The sequence below is a fragment of the Cygnus atratus genome, chromosome 6 (genome assembly GCF_013377495.2).
Source record: "Cygnus atratus isolate AKBS03 ecotype Queensland, Australia chromosome 6, CAtr_DNAZoo_HiC_assembly, whole genome shotgun sequence".
Lineage (NCBI taxonomy): Eukaryota > Metazoa > Chordata > Aves > Anseriformes > Anatidae > Cygnus > Cygnus atratus.
This window is the reverse complement of record NC_066367.1, coordinates 26,459,542-26,477,303: the sequence shown is the minus strand read 5'-3', so window position 1 is coordinate 26,477,303 and position 17,762 is coordinate 26,459,542. Positions and strand designations below refer to the sequence as shown.

The window sequence follows — 17,762 nt, the reverse complement described above, 5'->3', positions numbered from 1 at the left end:
CCAGCCTGTGTGTACAGACCTTCGGGAGAAGTGCGTGCTGCCACTCCAGGCATGGGGGACAACGCAGGTCTGGATCCCGCCAGGCTCTGTTGAGTCTGATTTGCGTTGCAAGTCTAGTTTTCCTTGGTGCTTCCTATAATCTCCTCAAGTTCAAAGAGCGCTTAGCTGCTTGTCTTTGTCAAAAACCCTGTTGGAGATCTTTTATGTCGAAGATGTAGGATTTCTCCGCATGACTTTGATTATTTATTCATTCCACTTCTCTGGTGTATGATAGCGCTGATATCATGAAGACCCCTTGTCTTGCACTGCTCTTGCTCTGAAATTCATGGAGATTTAGTGCCTTTGAAATTGTTTTAAAAGGAAAGGAAAAGTTTTTGAAGTCCCTTTTTTTTTTTTCTTCTTCTTCTATTCCCCTCCACAGTGCCGCAGCACATTTTTCCAGCCTTCCACGCTCCTTTGCCAATTGACATGCGCCACCAGGAAGGACGATACCATTACGAACCTCACTCTATCCACGCTATCCATGGGTAAGTCTTGCACCTCCGCTCCTGAGCCTCGCTAAAACCTTGTCTGCCTGCGCTGCGCCGAATCTCTGCTGAAGCGTGGGGCACGCAGTGCCCTCCCGGCTGTACGGCTCCGTTAAACCTACAGAAGTGCCGAGCAGCGCCGGGATGGGAGTCCTGGGGTTGGGGCTGGCGTGTGGTTTTGCGCCCATGGAGTTTCTCACGTCACAACGTACCTGGGTCCTTTCTGGCACTGTCTTGGTGAAGCCCTAGTGCTGCGCCCTCCATTTGCAGACCCCCCCGTACTGTTCCTCCCTGCCCTGCGGTTTTGGGGAAGACAGCGAAAAGCTGCCAGGCATGCCGTAATTGGGTTTGATTTCATCGGACAACAGCCCAGACAGGCTGGGTGGTGTTTACAAAATGCAGTAGAGAGGTAGGTCCTTATGTGGATGTCCACATGCGCTCTGGAGGGGCAGGACCATGGGTTTTGATGGTGACCTCCTCTTGAGAGCACCCTGGTCTCTTGGTGGCTGATGGCCAGCGAGGACAAGCGCTGACTGGGGGCCGTGCAATCATGTTGATCTGCTAATCTGGGACATGACAGCCCAGTTGTCCTTGGAGAGCAATGAGGATACATTTATAGAGAGATTTGGGTTCACCTGCTATGATCTTTGGGCAGGGCAGGGAAGAAGGAGTCAGTGGAGTTGCGAGCAGGAGGCTGTAGTAACCATGCGGCCGGGAGGATTACTTCTCATCCCTGAAACATGCCATCCCGATGGGAGATGAGGAGCAGCCTGATGAGGTTGGTGGTCCCACAGCTGCCCCAAAATCCCTCAGCCGGTGGCTGTAACCTAAGGGGCAGTCCCAGGGCACTCAGTGTAGGGGAACCCACAAGAGCTGGAAACATTTTACAGGAAGAGCAAAGGAAAGTGAAATAGGGCTCATCAAGTAAAAAATCTCATTTGTTCCCTCTGTTGTCTCAAAAAGGGTCAGCTCGCCGTGGTTTTCCAGGGCTGTTTTAGAGCCATGCTTTTTCTGGACAGGTGTGAGCAGGTAAACAGCCCTTGGGAGGCAAGCAAAGCAGAAACCAGCAACCATGAGATATGTGGAGTCTCACGGCTGTGAGGGCTTTATTCCAATTCCAAAATGCTGCGGGAAAAAATGATAGGGCATTCCCCTGGATCCTAGCAGAAGACAAGTCGTTGTCTTCTTGGCTGGCAGTCAATTTGACTGGATGTTTAAAGGGGTAGAGCAGCTCCTTCCACACTGCATGCAAAGGGGAAAAGACAGAAAGGTTGCTGAAGTGGGAAGCCAAAACTGGCGATTTAGGGGGGCTGAATGAAACAGTTCTGATCTTGTCTGCATGTACATATAAGAATTGTAGAAGAAAAGAACGCGGATTAATTCAAAACTGTAGTAGGAGACAAGTAATAAGCCAGAGCTATGGCTTATACTGGACACGCAGACTCCTGAAAGAGACATCTTCAAAATTGTGGTTCGGAGAGAGGGTGGCAGATGCTCAGATGTTTGGCACAAGTTATTTGTATGCCTCAGGAAGCTGGATAAAGTCAGCCCCAGCATGCTGCTACAGGGCATGGCTAGGTCTGTCCTCTTGACGGGCTGGCACTTTGGAAAGCATGCAGCGACCATGCTCCCCTTCACTCCTCCTGGTGCTGCATCTGCCCAGGGGCACCATGGCAGTGATTTTGGTAGGGCCATCGAGCAGGCTGTTCTCCAAAATTCAACCCAGAGCTTGCCAGTTGGTGCCATGTATCCGGGAATCGTATTCCCCCGTGATGGGAGCCAGCGTTTTATCACATTGGGGTTCTCCAACTGATCAACCCTGGCCAAGCATACAGTGCTGGCAGATAGGTGTTCGGTTCATCTGCGCCAACATTAATACTCTGCTGTCTTAGCGGTGTCCACATTTGTCCATCAGGGGACCAAGAGTGCCCTGCTTAGGGTATGGGTAGAGTTGTTTGTAAATACCTACTGTCCTCCTTATTTGGGACCCTTCGCCTTCCAGCAGCAGCTTTCGCAAAAATGACTTCTGAAGTACCAACGGGAAAGTTTGTTTGTCAGTCTTAGAAGAGGAAACAGTTTTCTTGGAAACTGTGGGTAAGATCAGACTTGTTCCTTGGACATTGTGCTGAAGGGTGAATGGGGAAGCACTCAAGTGGCATAACCAACCACTTCTTGGCCGTGCTTTTTCGTGCAAAGATTTCAGTGGCCTTTCTGAAGCTGCAGAAGGTACCACGTTAGTTGACTGAAATATCAAATGCAGCTTTTGTGAGCGTGCAAGTGTGTGCATGTGTCAGTGCCGTGTCCTGGGCCTTATTCTGCTGTCAATTAAAGAGGGTTTTCTTCTGCAGCTACAGCAAAGCCTGCGTTTTAAGATCAAGGGAATACAGCTTCTGTCTAGCTCTCTTTTCCAAGCGCGCAGACTATGGCATAACCACACTGGGAAAATCCTCACCAGCTGTGCAGTTAGTCTTGACCATTTTTTCTCTTAATTTTATCTGCAAATGTTTCAACCTCATCTCCAGCCCTTTCCTCCTCTAGTTTTTGTTCTTCTCTCTTGCTTTCCCCTTATCTCCTCCAGTCTCTGCTCCAGATATCACAGCATAATACTCACCACCCCTCACTGGAGGATGTCCAGCATGAAATCATCCAGAACATGGTGATGGAGCTGGGCTAGGACATGCTTAGCAGTTGTGGCTCTTGTTGGCTTGTCTGAGTGGACTCTGTGGGCACTGTTGAGCCTCTGGAAATTTGTACTCCATCCTGGTGGTGCAGAAACCCATTCTTCTGTTTAAAGTAAATAACTGGTGAGAAGGAAAAAAAAAAAAAGGCATATTTTCACTCTAGAAAATTATGGTAAATGTTTGGAAGAAAATTAGCGTCACTGAGTTTTGGCTTTATGATTAATGGGATCAGTGCCTGACAGAGAGCCCCCAATTCATCAAGCCCATATTCTAGCTGTCTGCTGTCTTGCTGGTACCAAATTTAACTAATTACATGAACATTGCACAGCAAATTAAATGTAGTCTCTTTTGTTGCTAACTATGGGGTCTTATTATCTGCCTGCTGCGTTATGTCAAAGGTTTGTTTCCCGATTGTTTGATGTGACATGGCCGTGTGTGCTCCTGCACCGCTGTTTGCTTTGGGGCTAATGTTAGCATAAGTTGTTTTATCCTAATTGTAGGGAACTCATCTGCAGGTCTCCTGAGCAGGACTTTTGGCACCCTTTTCTTGAGAATATGGTGGGAATATGGAAAACTCAAACAATAGAAGGCAAGCGCTAGGATGGGCTTGAATGATTTTCTGCATTTCTGCTCACTGTTGTCTGTTTTTCTGTTCCAGTCACTTCCATATTAAGCATGTTAAGGGCTTGAGTCTTCCTCAGTGAGCATTTAGTGTATATGTCCGGTCGCCGGTCATGATGGTAGTGCCTTGAAATATGTTTCTAGAGATCTTTATCTGGATAAAATAGTGTTTCTCCAGTCAATAGGACATCTCGCTTTTCTGTACAACCTCTCGTATTTTTACTGACTTGGTGATAACCGCTTTTTCATTTTTGGAAGTGGTGTTTTTTTTGGCATTAAGAACAATTTGGCAGAATGATGGTGCTTACCTGGCTAGTTTAGCAAAACGAAATATTTCATTCAGATGATCCTTGAGCTCTGCTGTGCAAATCAACAGAAATATTGTGGATTTGAGACATCAGTTTGGATTTTTATGCTTGTGGTCTCATGGTCATATGGAGGATGAAAGGAGAGGCAGGACTGTAGCGCAGCGGACACCATGAAAGTGCAGACTGGAGCAAAACTAAATGTGGGAGAAAATCTCTTCCAGGACTGTGGAGTTACAGCAGAATGAATGAAGGAAATTTTATTGGCACATGTAAATTTTATGAGGCATCAGTTCTCCAAAACAGCGTTCATTTGATATTAAGGTCACAAAATACAGCACTCAAAATCTAGGAAATAACAGAAATAAGTTTGCAGATTCCCAACCGTTCTGTGCATCATTGCAATAGTGCATTAACGTGCACAGCCGTGTTCTGTTTTTCCCCCCAGGATCCTCACCTGTTCTGTAGCACAGGATGGCCCATGCTCCATGGATGGGTAACGATGGGTGTTACGTGTGGCTCTTGCATGCAGCTTTTCTTGATTTGTCAGAATTTCACTCTGAAACATTGGTTTTAAGGCAGAGCGTAGGTCAGCGTTACCTGAGTGAAAGTCCTCAGCAGGTTCCAAGCTGAACCAAGCAGATTCACTTCATACATTAAAATAAGTCCTTTCCTAGCAGAGGGCATAGTTGGTATTTTAGTGAGCTTCTCCATGAAAGCTTGCTCCACTGGAGCCCGACTCTGCAATAACTCCCTCCTCTGTACACCAAGGGGGCTCTTCGAGGCAGCTTTGCAAGATCAAGCCCTTAACTACAGAGGGAAGCTGCTGGCAGAGACGGCAGGTGAGCGCTGATAGCTCCCTTCCACTCCCCACTTTTAGGTGTGCTTAGCTACTCTTGACTGTTTTATTTCTAAAGCACAACAAAAATAACAAAAAACTCCTTAGCTCAGCTTAAAAGTCCCTGCCAATGCAAGAGCCTTCGGGCTAACCCCTGTAAACAGCATGCCTAGGCTTGACTCAGCAAGAAGCTTTTTAACAGTAGCTCCTAAACTGTGGTTAAAACCCATCAGGCATTACACAGTGTAACAAACAAAAGCAGCCTTGTTTTTCTACTGACATCCCGGTGGTGTTACAGGATGCAGTTCTGACATTATTTATTAACAAAATATTGTTGTTGCTCTTCTGTCCACATATCAAAGTAATTTTGGAGAGGGGAAAAAAAAAAAAAAGAACAGTCTAAGCTCATAATCACAAAATTTCATGGCTTTTGTGAGCACTCAATTGTCCCGAAGACCTAAAGATAGAGAAGATTCCACCTCCATGATAATGTGTAGTTGCCCTTAATTTCCCTTGGTAGGGTTTTTATCTAGATTAATCACGGATCTTCCTCCATTTCCCTGAGATCTTAATATATTACAGATTTTCCCTGATATTCAGCCTACACTGTTTTCCTTTATCTGATCCTATTACCCCTCCTTGTTGAAGTTTGTTTTCTTGTCGCTGTGTTAAAAATTGCAGAACACCTTTTCAGGATTGGCTCCAATGCTCCCGAGCACGTTAGGCAGGGTAATTCACAGGCGGGCAAAGTGGCTGTTAAACTTTTCATCATAAAAAGGCTGTGGCTTAAGTGTTGGCAAAATGGCCAAATTTAACCTCGAAACTATGATTTTCCATGTCGGGTATCTGTTTCAGGCTGGTTTTCTCTTTCCTTTGTTCTGTTTTTGTGAGATTCAGCCAAGGGAGGCCAAGTGGGGTTAAGGGAAAATATGTTGTTTGGCCATACAAAAAATAATAATCATCATCTTATAATGGTGCTCTGAGAAACACCAGTGTCTCCTACTTTAGAGTTGGAATTTGCTACTGTCACAGATGTGCCTTTTGCTGTACCTATTGGAAAAATAAAATTAAAAAAAAAAATACAGGGGAGAGGTGCTGGAGTTTGGAAGGGAAATTTTCCAAGTGCCCCATGGCACTGACCGCGCTCCAGCCCAGCCAACTGGGGCTGTCCCATCAGTGCTCCCCGTTTTCTGTCGGGGCTCTCGCTCATCCCATGCACCCTGCACCATCAGGAGTGCGTAGAGTAGCTTCGGTTGTCCTTGTAGGGTAGTGCTCTTGTGAGGCTCCAGCTTCGATCCCACCAGGCAGCTTGGGATGGGACCCAGGTAAAAGTTGTTCCCGCAGCATGGACACTGCTGGGCTGAGCTGCAGAACATATGCATCAGTAAAACGTGTGTGTTTTCATATTTACTCTGCTACCGGAGGAGAAAACCTTTGGCAGGTTGTGATTGATGGTACTGTGCTGCTTTGGAGATAGAGCGAGCTCCCTCCAGAGTCAAAGCAAACAGCTGCTCAGAGAGGCCTTCTTATGTGTTTTGCAAACTTTTACGACTTTCACCAAATAGACACGTCGCTCATTTGGGAAACAGGTTTGGGGGCTCCCACATCCAATTTATTCTGTTCCCTTCTTTCCCACATGCTACTTTTATTTATTTAAGAAAATAAGAATGTGCGAGTGCGCGATGGTTTGCAGAGGCTGGTCCCCTCCAGAAGGCTGGTTCAGACCTCTCCCTGCTCTGTAATTAGCAGGAGTGTGTTGCTTTTAGGTGGCTCTTTGGTAACCTACAGGAGGTGATTTGGGGAACTATCAATACCGCTCTCACTGTAAAACTACCAGGATTAACACTTGATGGTTACTTGATCCTTCTCCAGGAGACTACAGATGAAACTGCTCTTCTGTTTTAGGAGCTGGAAAAACTACTTTAATTCCATCTTTAATTCCATCCTTCTCTAAAATGCCCTTACAATAATTCTCACCCCTTAACGTTTTGAGAGCTAAGAAAAGTCAGGGCTAATTAGCTGTCTGAGACTCATTCAGCTCCCCAGAAGGGGCTTGTGGCATGTTTTCAGGTCTCAGGACTTTCCTTTACGCAGTGTACCCATCTGTGCAGAAACTGAGAAGGTACACACTTAACGTCTTCTGACCTCAGTAGGATGACAGCCTAATCCAAAATCGTGATCAAGGCATGAATGTTTCTGTAGGTTTTTCCAATCTGGATAAACCATTCTAAGGGAATAAATCTCTCTTTTGAACCTGGTTAACAAGTTTCACGCATTCTTCATTATAAGAGGTATTTGCACATCTACGCCGTTATGAAATTGAGAAGATAGTTTCATCGTATGTATTTAATTAAAGTTGTCAGAATACTTTGAAAAACTCAGAGCTGAAATCCAGGGGGACCTGAATGTGCATGGTTTTTGACTTTTAGTTTTGACTTTTTAGTTTTAGTTTGACTTCTGATTTTTAGTTAATCACTAAACCGTGCAGTCAGATGCAAGGTCCTGCAAATCAGACTTGGAAACGTTTGGGTTGGATCTTCAGTTTCTGAGTGCTGCCATTGTCACACTGGAATGAGCAGCCTCGGTGAGCTCAGGTGGAGTCGTGCCCATTAGCACTCGGTGAAGATCTGGGCCACCAAGCTGCTGGGGCTGTGACACCACAATTTACTGAGTGAAAAACTGCAGCTCTAATTTAGCCTAATCACCACCAGAAGTGTAAAAATGGCTAGGAGGTTTTACTATTGGGAATAAGAGCCTGATCTCTCAGGTCTTTTATGTAAACCTTTGGCATGTGTTCGTTTAATATGATGTCACTCTGTAATCCACCATTGCTTTTAAATGTCATTCTCAGAGCTTCATGTCAGCAAGTCTTAAGTGATAATCCCTCTGCTTACATCACTTTACAGTAGATTAAAAGTGACTTCATGCTTCTACCTTATCCGCTGTTAAGCTTGTGCTTTAGGAGAAATTTATTTGAACTCTCTTCTCCCACTGCTTTCTAAAGAGTTTCTAAAGAGAGTGAGGGTCTTTCAGAACCTGTCTTAATGGTATATCCCACTTTCCTTTGCTTTCAGCATCCTCTGAAAAGGGATAAATGTTCAGTGCCAGTCTCCTGCCCTTGCAAGCTCCAATGTCATGAATTTGTTTCCTACAAGTTTTCTTTCAGCTAAATGCAGAGCACTGCCCCTCCTGGCCTTTCCTTTTTCTTAATCCTAAATAAATCCCCTTTCTCGATGGTGTTTTGCCTCTCTGATGAAGCTGATGAGCTTCTTACAGTTGTGAGGACAGGACACAGTGAAGACTTACTTGCCTCAGTACTGCTCCTGTGTAGCACCTTCTGTCCAGCACAGGGGTGTGCGGGCTCCCCATTTCTGCTCCTGTAGCTCCAGGTTAAACTTTTACTCTATCCTGTAGCAAATTCTTTTTCAGCCTACAGAGCTCTCTCTGCAGTTCACCTCCCTGGTTCACCCTCCTTCTTTTCTGCCTGAATTTCAACCCTCTGCTCCTAGCACACCTCCTCCTGTAACACTCCCCTCCAGATACTTGCTGCATGTTGTCATATCCTTCCTCCCGCAGTAATGAATTGGCCAGGCTGCAGCCTGCAATGTATGCTCAAATATCAATCTGCTCAGCCTCCTCATTTTCATTGTGTTTCTCTGAAATCCTTCCAGTGTGTGTGGAGATAAATGGACAAAACCCATCCATCCCATTGGCTTGCTAAATGAAGGTTGCAGCACATCACTTTTCAGGTGCTGGTTAATCTGGATTCCCGGCTACCAGTGGCCATGGGAAGCAAACAACACAAGGTGCTGAGAGATAAAAACAAATAGCAGGATTGCTGGCCTGTGATAGTGGAAGAAAAACGCAGGGTTTGTAATGTCCATACAGAGCGGAAATTTTAAAATCTCATCCAAAAGTTCCCCCCACGCAATAAAGTGCAGCGAAGTCAATTTACCCTGGAAGGATGAAGGACTGAGTCAACTCTGCTGGGATTAGAACATGTGGTTCGAGGGATCCTAGGTATTTCGGGTCTGATTCTCAGACCACCCAGATGGCTGGGGGGAAAGGAAAAAATAATAATAATAATAAAAAAAAGGACCCTATTTGGCAGAACTCTGGATACCCTGCCTGCAGCTAACGCCGTGCACTCACATCTGCACAAATCAAAGGGCAGAGCTGGGTGCTGTTACTCTGACAAATCTCAGATCTGCAGAGCACTCCTGCGGGAACACGTGCGTTTAAGTGGGCTTCCTAGATTCCCGAACCTGACACTGAACCACGTATGTATGTTTTTCTTCCGTGTGCCAGACCATTTTGAGAATTTGTGATTTTACACAATTTTCTGCCTCGGAGGCTTTTCATGTCTGTTCTTTCATGTTTCACCGTACAACTAACAGAGCTAAAGTTTAGAGCATTACTCAGGGGTCAGTTTTTAAAAAGTGCCTGTATGATTTAAGATTGTAAGTCCCACTGTACTGGGTCTGGCTAACAACATTATTTTGAAAGTGGGTGTTGTGGGTTTCAAAATAATGTTGACCTTTAGGGCCAGCTTGTCAACTTCTAGAAACACAAAGGCACAGTGGGCTTTCCAAACACAGCACATTCCAGTTAATGTCAAACTCTCCCAAGCTCCATTGAAACTCAGGACCCCCAGGCCAGCCCTGGTAAAGGAGTTAAGTACCTAGAAATTAAGAAAATAACTGTAATGAACATGTTAATGTGCGTGTTTGGAGTCCAATTTTCAATACCGAGTTGTACAGTTCTTGAGTTCCTGTAGCGCTGATGGGGATGTTTTCTGCCCAGTCTTCTCTCTGTGATAAGGCCATGCATGTGTCAAAGTTTATGGAATAACATGGTATGGAAAAACTGTACTCAAGGCTTACTGGTATCAGTAGGACGGACTCCACTTTAAGGGCAAATATGCTGCATGCCCCACACTCACTTTATTGGCATGTATGGGACTGGGTTGTGATACAGCTGATGGTGATAGCTGATAATGACGCAGGAGATCGTGACCCTCTTAGGATTTTTTTACGCTGATACTGGGGGGAACACCTTGCAGTGTGGTGGGAGCCAGGCAGATAGGATGTATCCTCTTCCACCCCCCAGGCAGCAGAAGGACACACACCGTGGTCTCCCCACTGCCAAGAGCCTGCTGTTGGATTAAATGTGAGTTGGGTTCCAGCACCAGCTTCTACCCTTTCTTTAAGTATTTCTTTTGTACAGGTCTTCTCACAGCAGAGGTGTCACTTTTTGCCTCAGCTCATTTTCTCTCTCTTACACTCCTCCCTACCCATGTTGCTTATAAGAGCAGCTGGGTACACTCAGGGGTGCATGGAAAATATGCCAGGGCTGCATGTGGAACTGAAATGCTCATGTTGAGCTTTGTCTCGGTTTCAGTGTCTCTGAAAGATAAACGTGTTCCTAAATCCTCTGAGGGCCTTTGAAATCTTTTCCTTTTGATCCTGTAAAAGCATCCTGAATAAGAATTTGTCTTACTCCTCCTCTTGCTTCTTCATGGAGTCTTTCCTAGCTTGGTTCTGGAGCTACTTACGTGGCTTTTGATTTGCAAACCAGCTACAGAACGCGTTACCTGCTGATTGAGTGCTTCATCTGAAAGCCTCTTAAGATCCCACAGAGTAACCACACATCCCAAATTACCACTGGTAGAGGAAGGACTACCAGATTGTGGTTAATACATGACAAATAGGAAAGCTTCGAGCTTACAGCTGCATTAAGGCGATGTTCTTGCATGCATATTCTTGTTTGAGACTATTTGTCTGAGTTCTGAGATAAAACACTTGATTTCATACGCTATCTTTCATCCTAACTCAAGTGCAGCACGATATTTTACAGGAGAAAACTGCATTATAGATGTCAAAAAGCAGGGTGTAGAAAGATAAGGTAGTGAAAGAAGTAAAGCATTCAGTCATCAAATCAGTAAATGAAGGGAAGATCAGTCTAATGGGGATTAACAAAGAAAGAGATGAGATGTTTGTAGAAGAGATTTGGGAAGAAATGATCAGCTGATGAGGCAGAGGGACATAGAGAAAGTGATCTAGGCTACAGGACTGTTTTAAGTCTCTCCCTACTCAGGAAAACACCCAAGTATATGCATAATCAGAAATACATGCTTAAGTGCTGACTTCAGAGGAATTTAAATGTATGTTCACATACTGTCCTGGATAGAGGCATTCTTCCGAAGATGCTATAAAATAGAAATCTTTACTAAACGCCACCCACCCCCCACCCCCCCCACCCCGCCCCGTGTAGTACTGCTGGACAAAATAGTTAATATTAGAGATTTTTCATGTGACAACATAGATTTGGCAGCTGACTTCAGACCTGTTACAGTAATGGATTATTTGTCGGTATTCTTATGAAGAGCTTCACTTCAGTAATGTTTCTCTAGATAATTTTGGCAAAGTAGAAGTCAAGGTCTAATGACAAGGGACTACAGCTCCATGGTTACCGCCGTGTAACATTGCTGTGAGTCCAGCATCATCACTGGGATCCCGGGGCTGGTGTCAAACCAGACGACTTGGAGGAGCCTGGCCATGATGGTACCATGTTCAAAAAGACTCTCAAGGAGCCATGGGTGTTTTCTGTTCCTTGGGAGGAACTGAAATGAGGTCTTTGCTGCTGTTTTACCCGGGTCACAAGGCACTCAGTTTGTGACGGCATCTTGGGTTGAGCCATGGTACAGCACGAGAGTTAGTATGCAGCAGGGGCCAGGTCAGGGTGGACTCTAATAAATGTAGACCAGTGAGAAGAATATTGAAGTTAGCTCCCAGGGGAGAAATTATATGAAAGTTATTTGTAGCTTTTTCCCTAGTCCTCCAGCCCAACTGTTTCTGTGTAAGAAGTAATGCCAAGAACCAATGAAAAGCAAGGTATCTGCAAAGTTTTGTCCAGCTGAATGCTTCAATATAGCTCTTACCTGTTTGTATATTATTCCCAATAAAAGTCTCCAGAGAACTGATCATGGTGAAATCAGTATTGGCAGATCCCAAACCACTTTATTCACTTGAATAAAAAGACTTCCAAACTCCGACTAAATTTCCAGCCATCTTTGGAAAAGAAGTTGTACACACACACATAACCGAACCAAATTTTGAGTTAGGTCAGGAAAGTTCAAACCTTCCCTCAGGGCAGACAATGATGAGATGACCAGAATGTAAGAGAATAAAATGGAATTGAGCCAACTTAGATATTTTGCAACCCATGTCTTTTTAAGAGTCTTGTGGGACCCTTACTGAGGACAAATACACTGGACTTTGGGGCTCTGGTGGATAGGAATGACAGCCGCTCCGTGTTCCTCACCAGAGCATCGTCACATGGCATTGCCTAGTGAGTCAGAGGGGAAGGCTCTCTCCCACCAACACCACTTCCTCCGTGTCCTGGGATTTTCTTTGCAAGTCATCTATTCAAGGCTTGGCTGGGTCTTGACCTCTCTTGGCATGTGAGATCTAAACCTGGTATGACTCCAGATTCCCCTCAACCGCGTCTGGTTTGAATCCTGTCAGTGCCGAGGCGAGTGTTACCACAAGAATAAGAAACTCTTCAAAGCGTTGTTTGTTTGTTTTTTAAAGAGCTGGCTTCTGCCAAATGTGAAGAAGGTAAGAGCACTGTGAGCTGTAGCTTCTTTCCCTTCAGGTCCTGATGTGCTGATGGAACTCAGGATCCTATCAGCCTGGTTTCTCCATGCTTGATATCTGCAGAGGAGGGATTGCATTTCTGTTGAAGCATGTGACGGTTTTTGATAAGAACAGATGCTGAGCAGAGACTTGGGCTTGGTTTGCACACAGACATTGCGTTGCTTAGGTATGTCAAACTGGTGCAGTGTATTGGGTGAGTGACCTGTCCCAAGGTGACTCTGAGTGAACGGCACAAACTGAGGGACAGAAAATTCCTCGAGGTGCCTTGTGCTGAAGAGCAGATCTTGCTTCCTCCCCATAAACTTCCACTGGATTCAGTGGTTTCCTATCCCTTCATTTGGTTTTTGACTGTGTTGCCAAACTGGCCTTTATCCAGATTCTGGTTGCTGTGATTGATTTCATTGCTTTGCCTTTTATAAACCCAACCCCAACCCTACCGGCTCTGTGTTCATTGGTGGCTTTTCTCCCAGGCAGGGCAATTTTGTGGTTCACACATTCACCAGCAAAGCTGCTGCAATCTGTGAACTTCCAGGGCAGTAAGGACTTGTGTGTACGTGTGTTTGTGTGTGTGCAGTCTCAGTGTTAATCTCTTCCATCCACTATCATTCACAATGGGTGAAAGCTACACTGAAAGATAATCTCCCTGCCTACAGTGCATCGTGGTCTGCACTCCGCTGATTGCATTTGAGTTTCAAATGAAATAGCCTTCAGAGTCTGGGAGCACGTCTTCTCGACACAGGGGGGCTAGAAATTGAAGTGAAACTGGAGTCTTACAGAAGCTCTTCTTGGAGGCTAAAAGATAGAGATTGTGCTGCCAGGGAATCTGGCATTGTTGGGAGTGTTGCAAGAACTTGTCAAATAAGCCAGTAAAAATTTATGGGTACAAAAGCATGGGCTGCATTTGTTGTTCATTTTTGCCTTGTTGGACTTTCAGCCTGCTTCATTGAACAGCAGAATGAGATCTTTGAAGTGGTACTTGTGTAATTAAAATTTGATTTCCTACCCACAGGTCCTTACAACTCGACTTGAGCTTCCTCAGTCCCTCAGATACTTCAGTTTAGAAAATGAACTGTGCCTTCTTGTACCCTTTTTATTGGCTGCAAGCTCTTTTACAGCCAGCATCAATGGTTGTATTAATCCTTACAGCATTCATGAGTACCAAATGTGTACTGCGGTGCTGAGCAGGAGTAATTATTTTGCCATTACATTATGAACAGCTTTAAAACTTGCATTATAATGTGATGCACATAAAGGGAATTGTTAATATTAGAGGTTCTTTTCTGGACAGTTGAATTTTCTTGGTTACTAATAATGCTATAGACTATTTAAATGGTAAAACCTTTTAAAAAACCCTCTTTACTGTCATGTGTTATGTTTTTTGCTTATTTTAACAAATTACGCATAAAATGCAACTAAAACAAAACCTCAAACATACAAAGTGCAGGTCCTTAATTCCTATTTTCAAAGTAAACTCAGAGCCTGAGGTATTTAGACATCCCGCTCCCATCGGCAGCGAGCTTCCACACTGAACATGTGTAGGAGCTCACACCCCACTGAAAGCAATGTGGGCCACAAAAGAGACTTAGAGGTGCTAAGGGAGGACTAATGGGATTTTCAAGAGCTGCTGCCACATGGAAAAACTCACTGCTGGGATTTCAGCATAGTCTTGATTTCCAGGGTTAGTTAGTTGATCGGTGTTGTCTAAATAAGTTAAGTAATCCACTGCACCTGAGCAGTTATGTTGTCTCATTCCCAGACCACGGTACAATGGCCCTGTGTTTGGCTTTTCCACAACTGGAGAGAAATGTTAAAATAAAATTTTGTGCTGAATTATTAAAGCCATTGCAAATGTTTTCATTAAAATATGAGTATCTTTAATATCCCTTCTCTTGAATTTTAAATAGAATCAATAGTTGGTGCCTTAATTACCCAGCAATATCTCTTTTTAAGAAAGTCATTTTTACCTTTTATTAATAAAATCAGTGTATTTACACAGTTCCAGCCTCAGCACATCTTGCTTAGACTAAGTGCATCACTTAAAGGGCACATAATGTTAACACCCTTTGGCTTGCCTGAGACTTTACATCATGCTCCACAGTGAATCCCATAGTGATCTTTATCCTATGCAAAAAATATATCATTTTCTCTATCCTTCTAGATAAAATGTAGAAAAAAAAATACCACAATTCTCTAGTCACTTTAAACTGTCTCCAAAAGTGAGGAGTGAGGTTATGTTCATAGTACCTATGGTATCATGTCAGACAGACTTTTGGCTGCTGTTTGGAAAGCAGTGGGTATGCCGTGTTGAGTTGGGCACCTGCAGTCAGCCATGCAAATAACACCTCTGCCTCTTCCTCAGCTCTGCGTGGTTCAAGGGCTTGGCAGAGCAGGTAGAATCGGGGCTGGAGGTCTCATCCATCTCGTCACTTAGGTGCTGTAACAGGAACGTAACCTGTTGTTCAGTGAGATACAAGGGAGGAGGTCTTTGAGGTTTGTGGAGTGATGAGGAACCTCCTCCTTATGCTGCAGTCTGTCAGCATGGGCTGTCACCAGAGCTGCTAGCAAGAGGAGGATGTCTGGGGGCATTTGCAAGCTCTGATGCTGTAAAAACAAACCCTGTTTTGCAGGCAGCACCCCAAAAGCTAGCTACAATTCCCACACAAGGTTAAAGGGTGGCTGTGCCTCTGCCATTGCTGCATTTAGGAGAGAAGCAGCTTCAGTGACCTGGAGTCAGCCTGGGGCTTTTTCCAAAGAGAGTCCTTTGGGAATCAGATGTGACATCTAAGGTTGTGGTGGGCTCATTTAAGGCTCAGCTGAAGACTGCAGATACTGAATTCCCTGTCTTTTCCCAGCTGAGCTTAGTGCCTTGTTTTTGACAGAGCTGAAGGAAGGTTTGGGGCATCTAAAATTGGTGTGGGGCACCAGGCATGTAGAAAGGCAGGTGAGAGCAGTGACTGGGGGAAGCAAGGCACATCTCTGGAATATGGTGGCACAGCGATGAGCTGTGCTGTGCTCAGCTGTCCTCTCCTACCATCCACTGGTCCCTGCCACAACCGCAGCGGATGCGCGAGGGCGGACTCTTCCGCCTCGAAAAGCCCTGTGCGTGCGTGTATCATTCCCCAGTGAAGACAGCGATGACTCTTTGAAATGTTTTCCTGCATTTGCATTTACAAAAGCTGGATAAGCCTTAAAAAAAAAAAATCTGATAAGTAGCAGGCAATTGAATTAACCACTGTTGACTGTATTGCTGTCTCTTAACAAACTCCATCTGTATGGTCTCCCTTTGTAGACACAATTTTATAACTTAATTTCCCTACCAAAACATCAGTGTTTACTTAGTAAGAAATCTGTTCTTTGTCAGCTTAAAACAGTGATTTCTTTATTACCACTCTGCGCAAGGAGTGACAGCACAGAGTTGGCACTGGAGCAAGTCTGGTTGAGTCTACAGCGTTGTAATGGAAACAGGGTGAACCGAAGGTCAAGTATAATGGGATTTGTATACAGAAATGTGTCTGCATAAGGAATAGCTTCATGAGATAAGAGAATGAAAGATGAGGCCCGCAGGTCTCCCCTTGCGTGGCGGGGAGCTGCTGGCGGCAGGAGGGAGGTGTGACAGTAGGTATATAGGGCCGCTGACTTCGGCAGACAGGTTTACCTCTGTGCTGGCGTAGCAGAGGTGCCTAAATCATGTGTGCTCTGGTGCTAGATGGCTTCGGTGGCTGTTGGGTGGACTGGGTGGTGGCGGGTGATTGCCCTGCAAATGCCACCTATGCGATTTTTATTGATTTGGAGGAGCACAGGGTCAACGAGGGCTTTTCAAGCTATTACAATCTGTGGCCTCCCTAAAAGTTTTCCAGCAGGGTTGTCAAACATGGTGTAGTGAATTTAGCCTGAATGACAGGAGGCTTGCAGGGCTCTTTGTTGTATTTCACAGCACCTATAGGAGTTCTTTGTGATTCCCAAGGGTTTTGCAGAGCACAGCTTGAAAAGCACGAGTGTAAGTCTTCAGCAGTAAATAGCAGGGGAACATCGGCACCCTATTTCTTACCCGATAAATATGTTAGATTTTCTTTTGTCATTGGTGAACTGGAGAGCAGCAGCAGAGAATGACACAAATGGAGCAAAAGGATTTTTGGGTGGTACGTGGTCAATGATATAAAACACCTCATTCCTTCTTATCATGGGCTGGTTTGCGGGGGCTTTGAAGTCTGTAGGAGTTGTACAGTTCTGCTAGCAGTGCGAGGATTTTACCAGAGGACCAGGCTTTGGTTTATCACATCTCTTTTCCCTTGCAGTAGAGCCGTCCTCAGTGTTACACTGCATGCTAGAACTGGTAGAGAAATGCCAGGTGTTTATCACAGTCAGTTGGAGAGAGATTCTGCTTTCTCTGAATTATTTGTGTTCATCCTTTCCATATGGAAAATTAACTGCTGAACATTGTCCAGATTTTTAAAACATCCATGTTTCATTCTGCTTTACGTTTTTTCTAATGATTTAAAAAAAAAAAAAGTGGTAGGTTGAAAAGAAGAAAATAAAATGGAAGAGTAAGTATATTGTTAATTCTTGCTCTGCACAGAAAGCTCAAGACATTTCTAAGAGAAAAGCTCATTAGGAATAAAAAGGCTTTTCTCCCTGCAGTCATGTTATCAGTGAAAAACTTTTACCTAGTTCTGCTCTTCAGCATGTAATTGCTTGCTGTTCAGCATCCTTGTAGCAAAGGAAAGGATGGTTAGATCAGCCAGCCCGTTGGATCAGATCTTACATTACATCTTGAGCTCTTCGAGTGCCATTAGCATTTCCTTTTAGAAGTGAAGAAATATTGACAGTTCGGTAGGTTATCTCGCATTTTACTGCACGTTAGGGCACTTCAAAGTCTTTATGTAGTGATGGGAACTGTCACGAAGTAGATGTGAAAGGGGCCTTTGGTCCAACTAAACCTGTCAGCAAGAAGATTTAGGGCAGATGGTTATTATTAGAAATCAATGTATTTATTATATATTGTTCAGGAATATTTCCCTTTTGAGGTTTCTGTGAGTGCTGTTGCTGTTTAAAATGTGTCAAATGCCAATAAAATTAATTCCTACAGAAAACCTGCCGAGCTCCAACCCAAAGCTTCGCTATTATTGGAATGT

At 44.5% G+C, this 17,762-nt stretch overlaps 1 protein-coding gene across 2 annotated transcripts in view; it reads left to right on the top strand.

Moving 5' to 3' along the window:
- The window catches only part of GLI2 (GLI family zinc finger 2), a 136,346-nt gene that overhangs the window by 71,272 nt on the left and 47,312 nt on the right, over positions 1-17,762 (top strand). For both annotated transcript variants that reach the window (XM_035569798.2, XM_035569789.2), the window contains exon 2: positions 422-527. In XM_035569798.2, the coding sequence (XP_035425691.1) occupies positions 422-527 (106 nt within the window). The remainder of the gene's footprint in view (positions 1-421; positions 528-17,762) is intronic.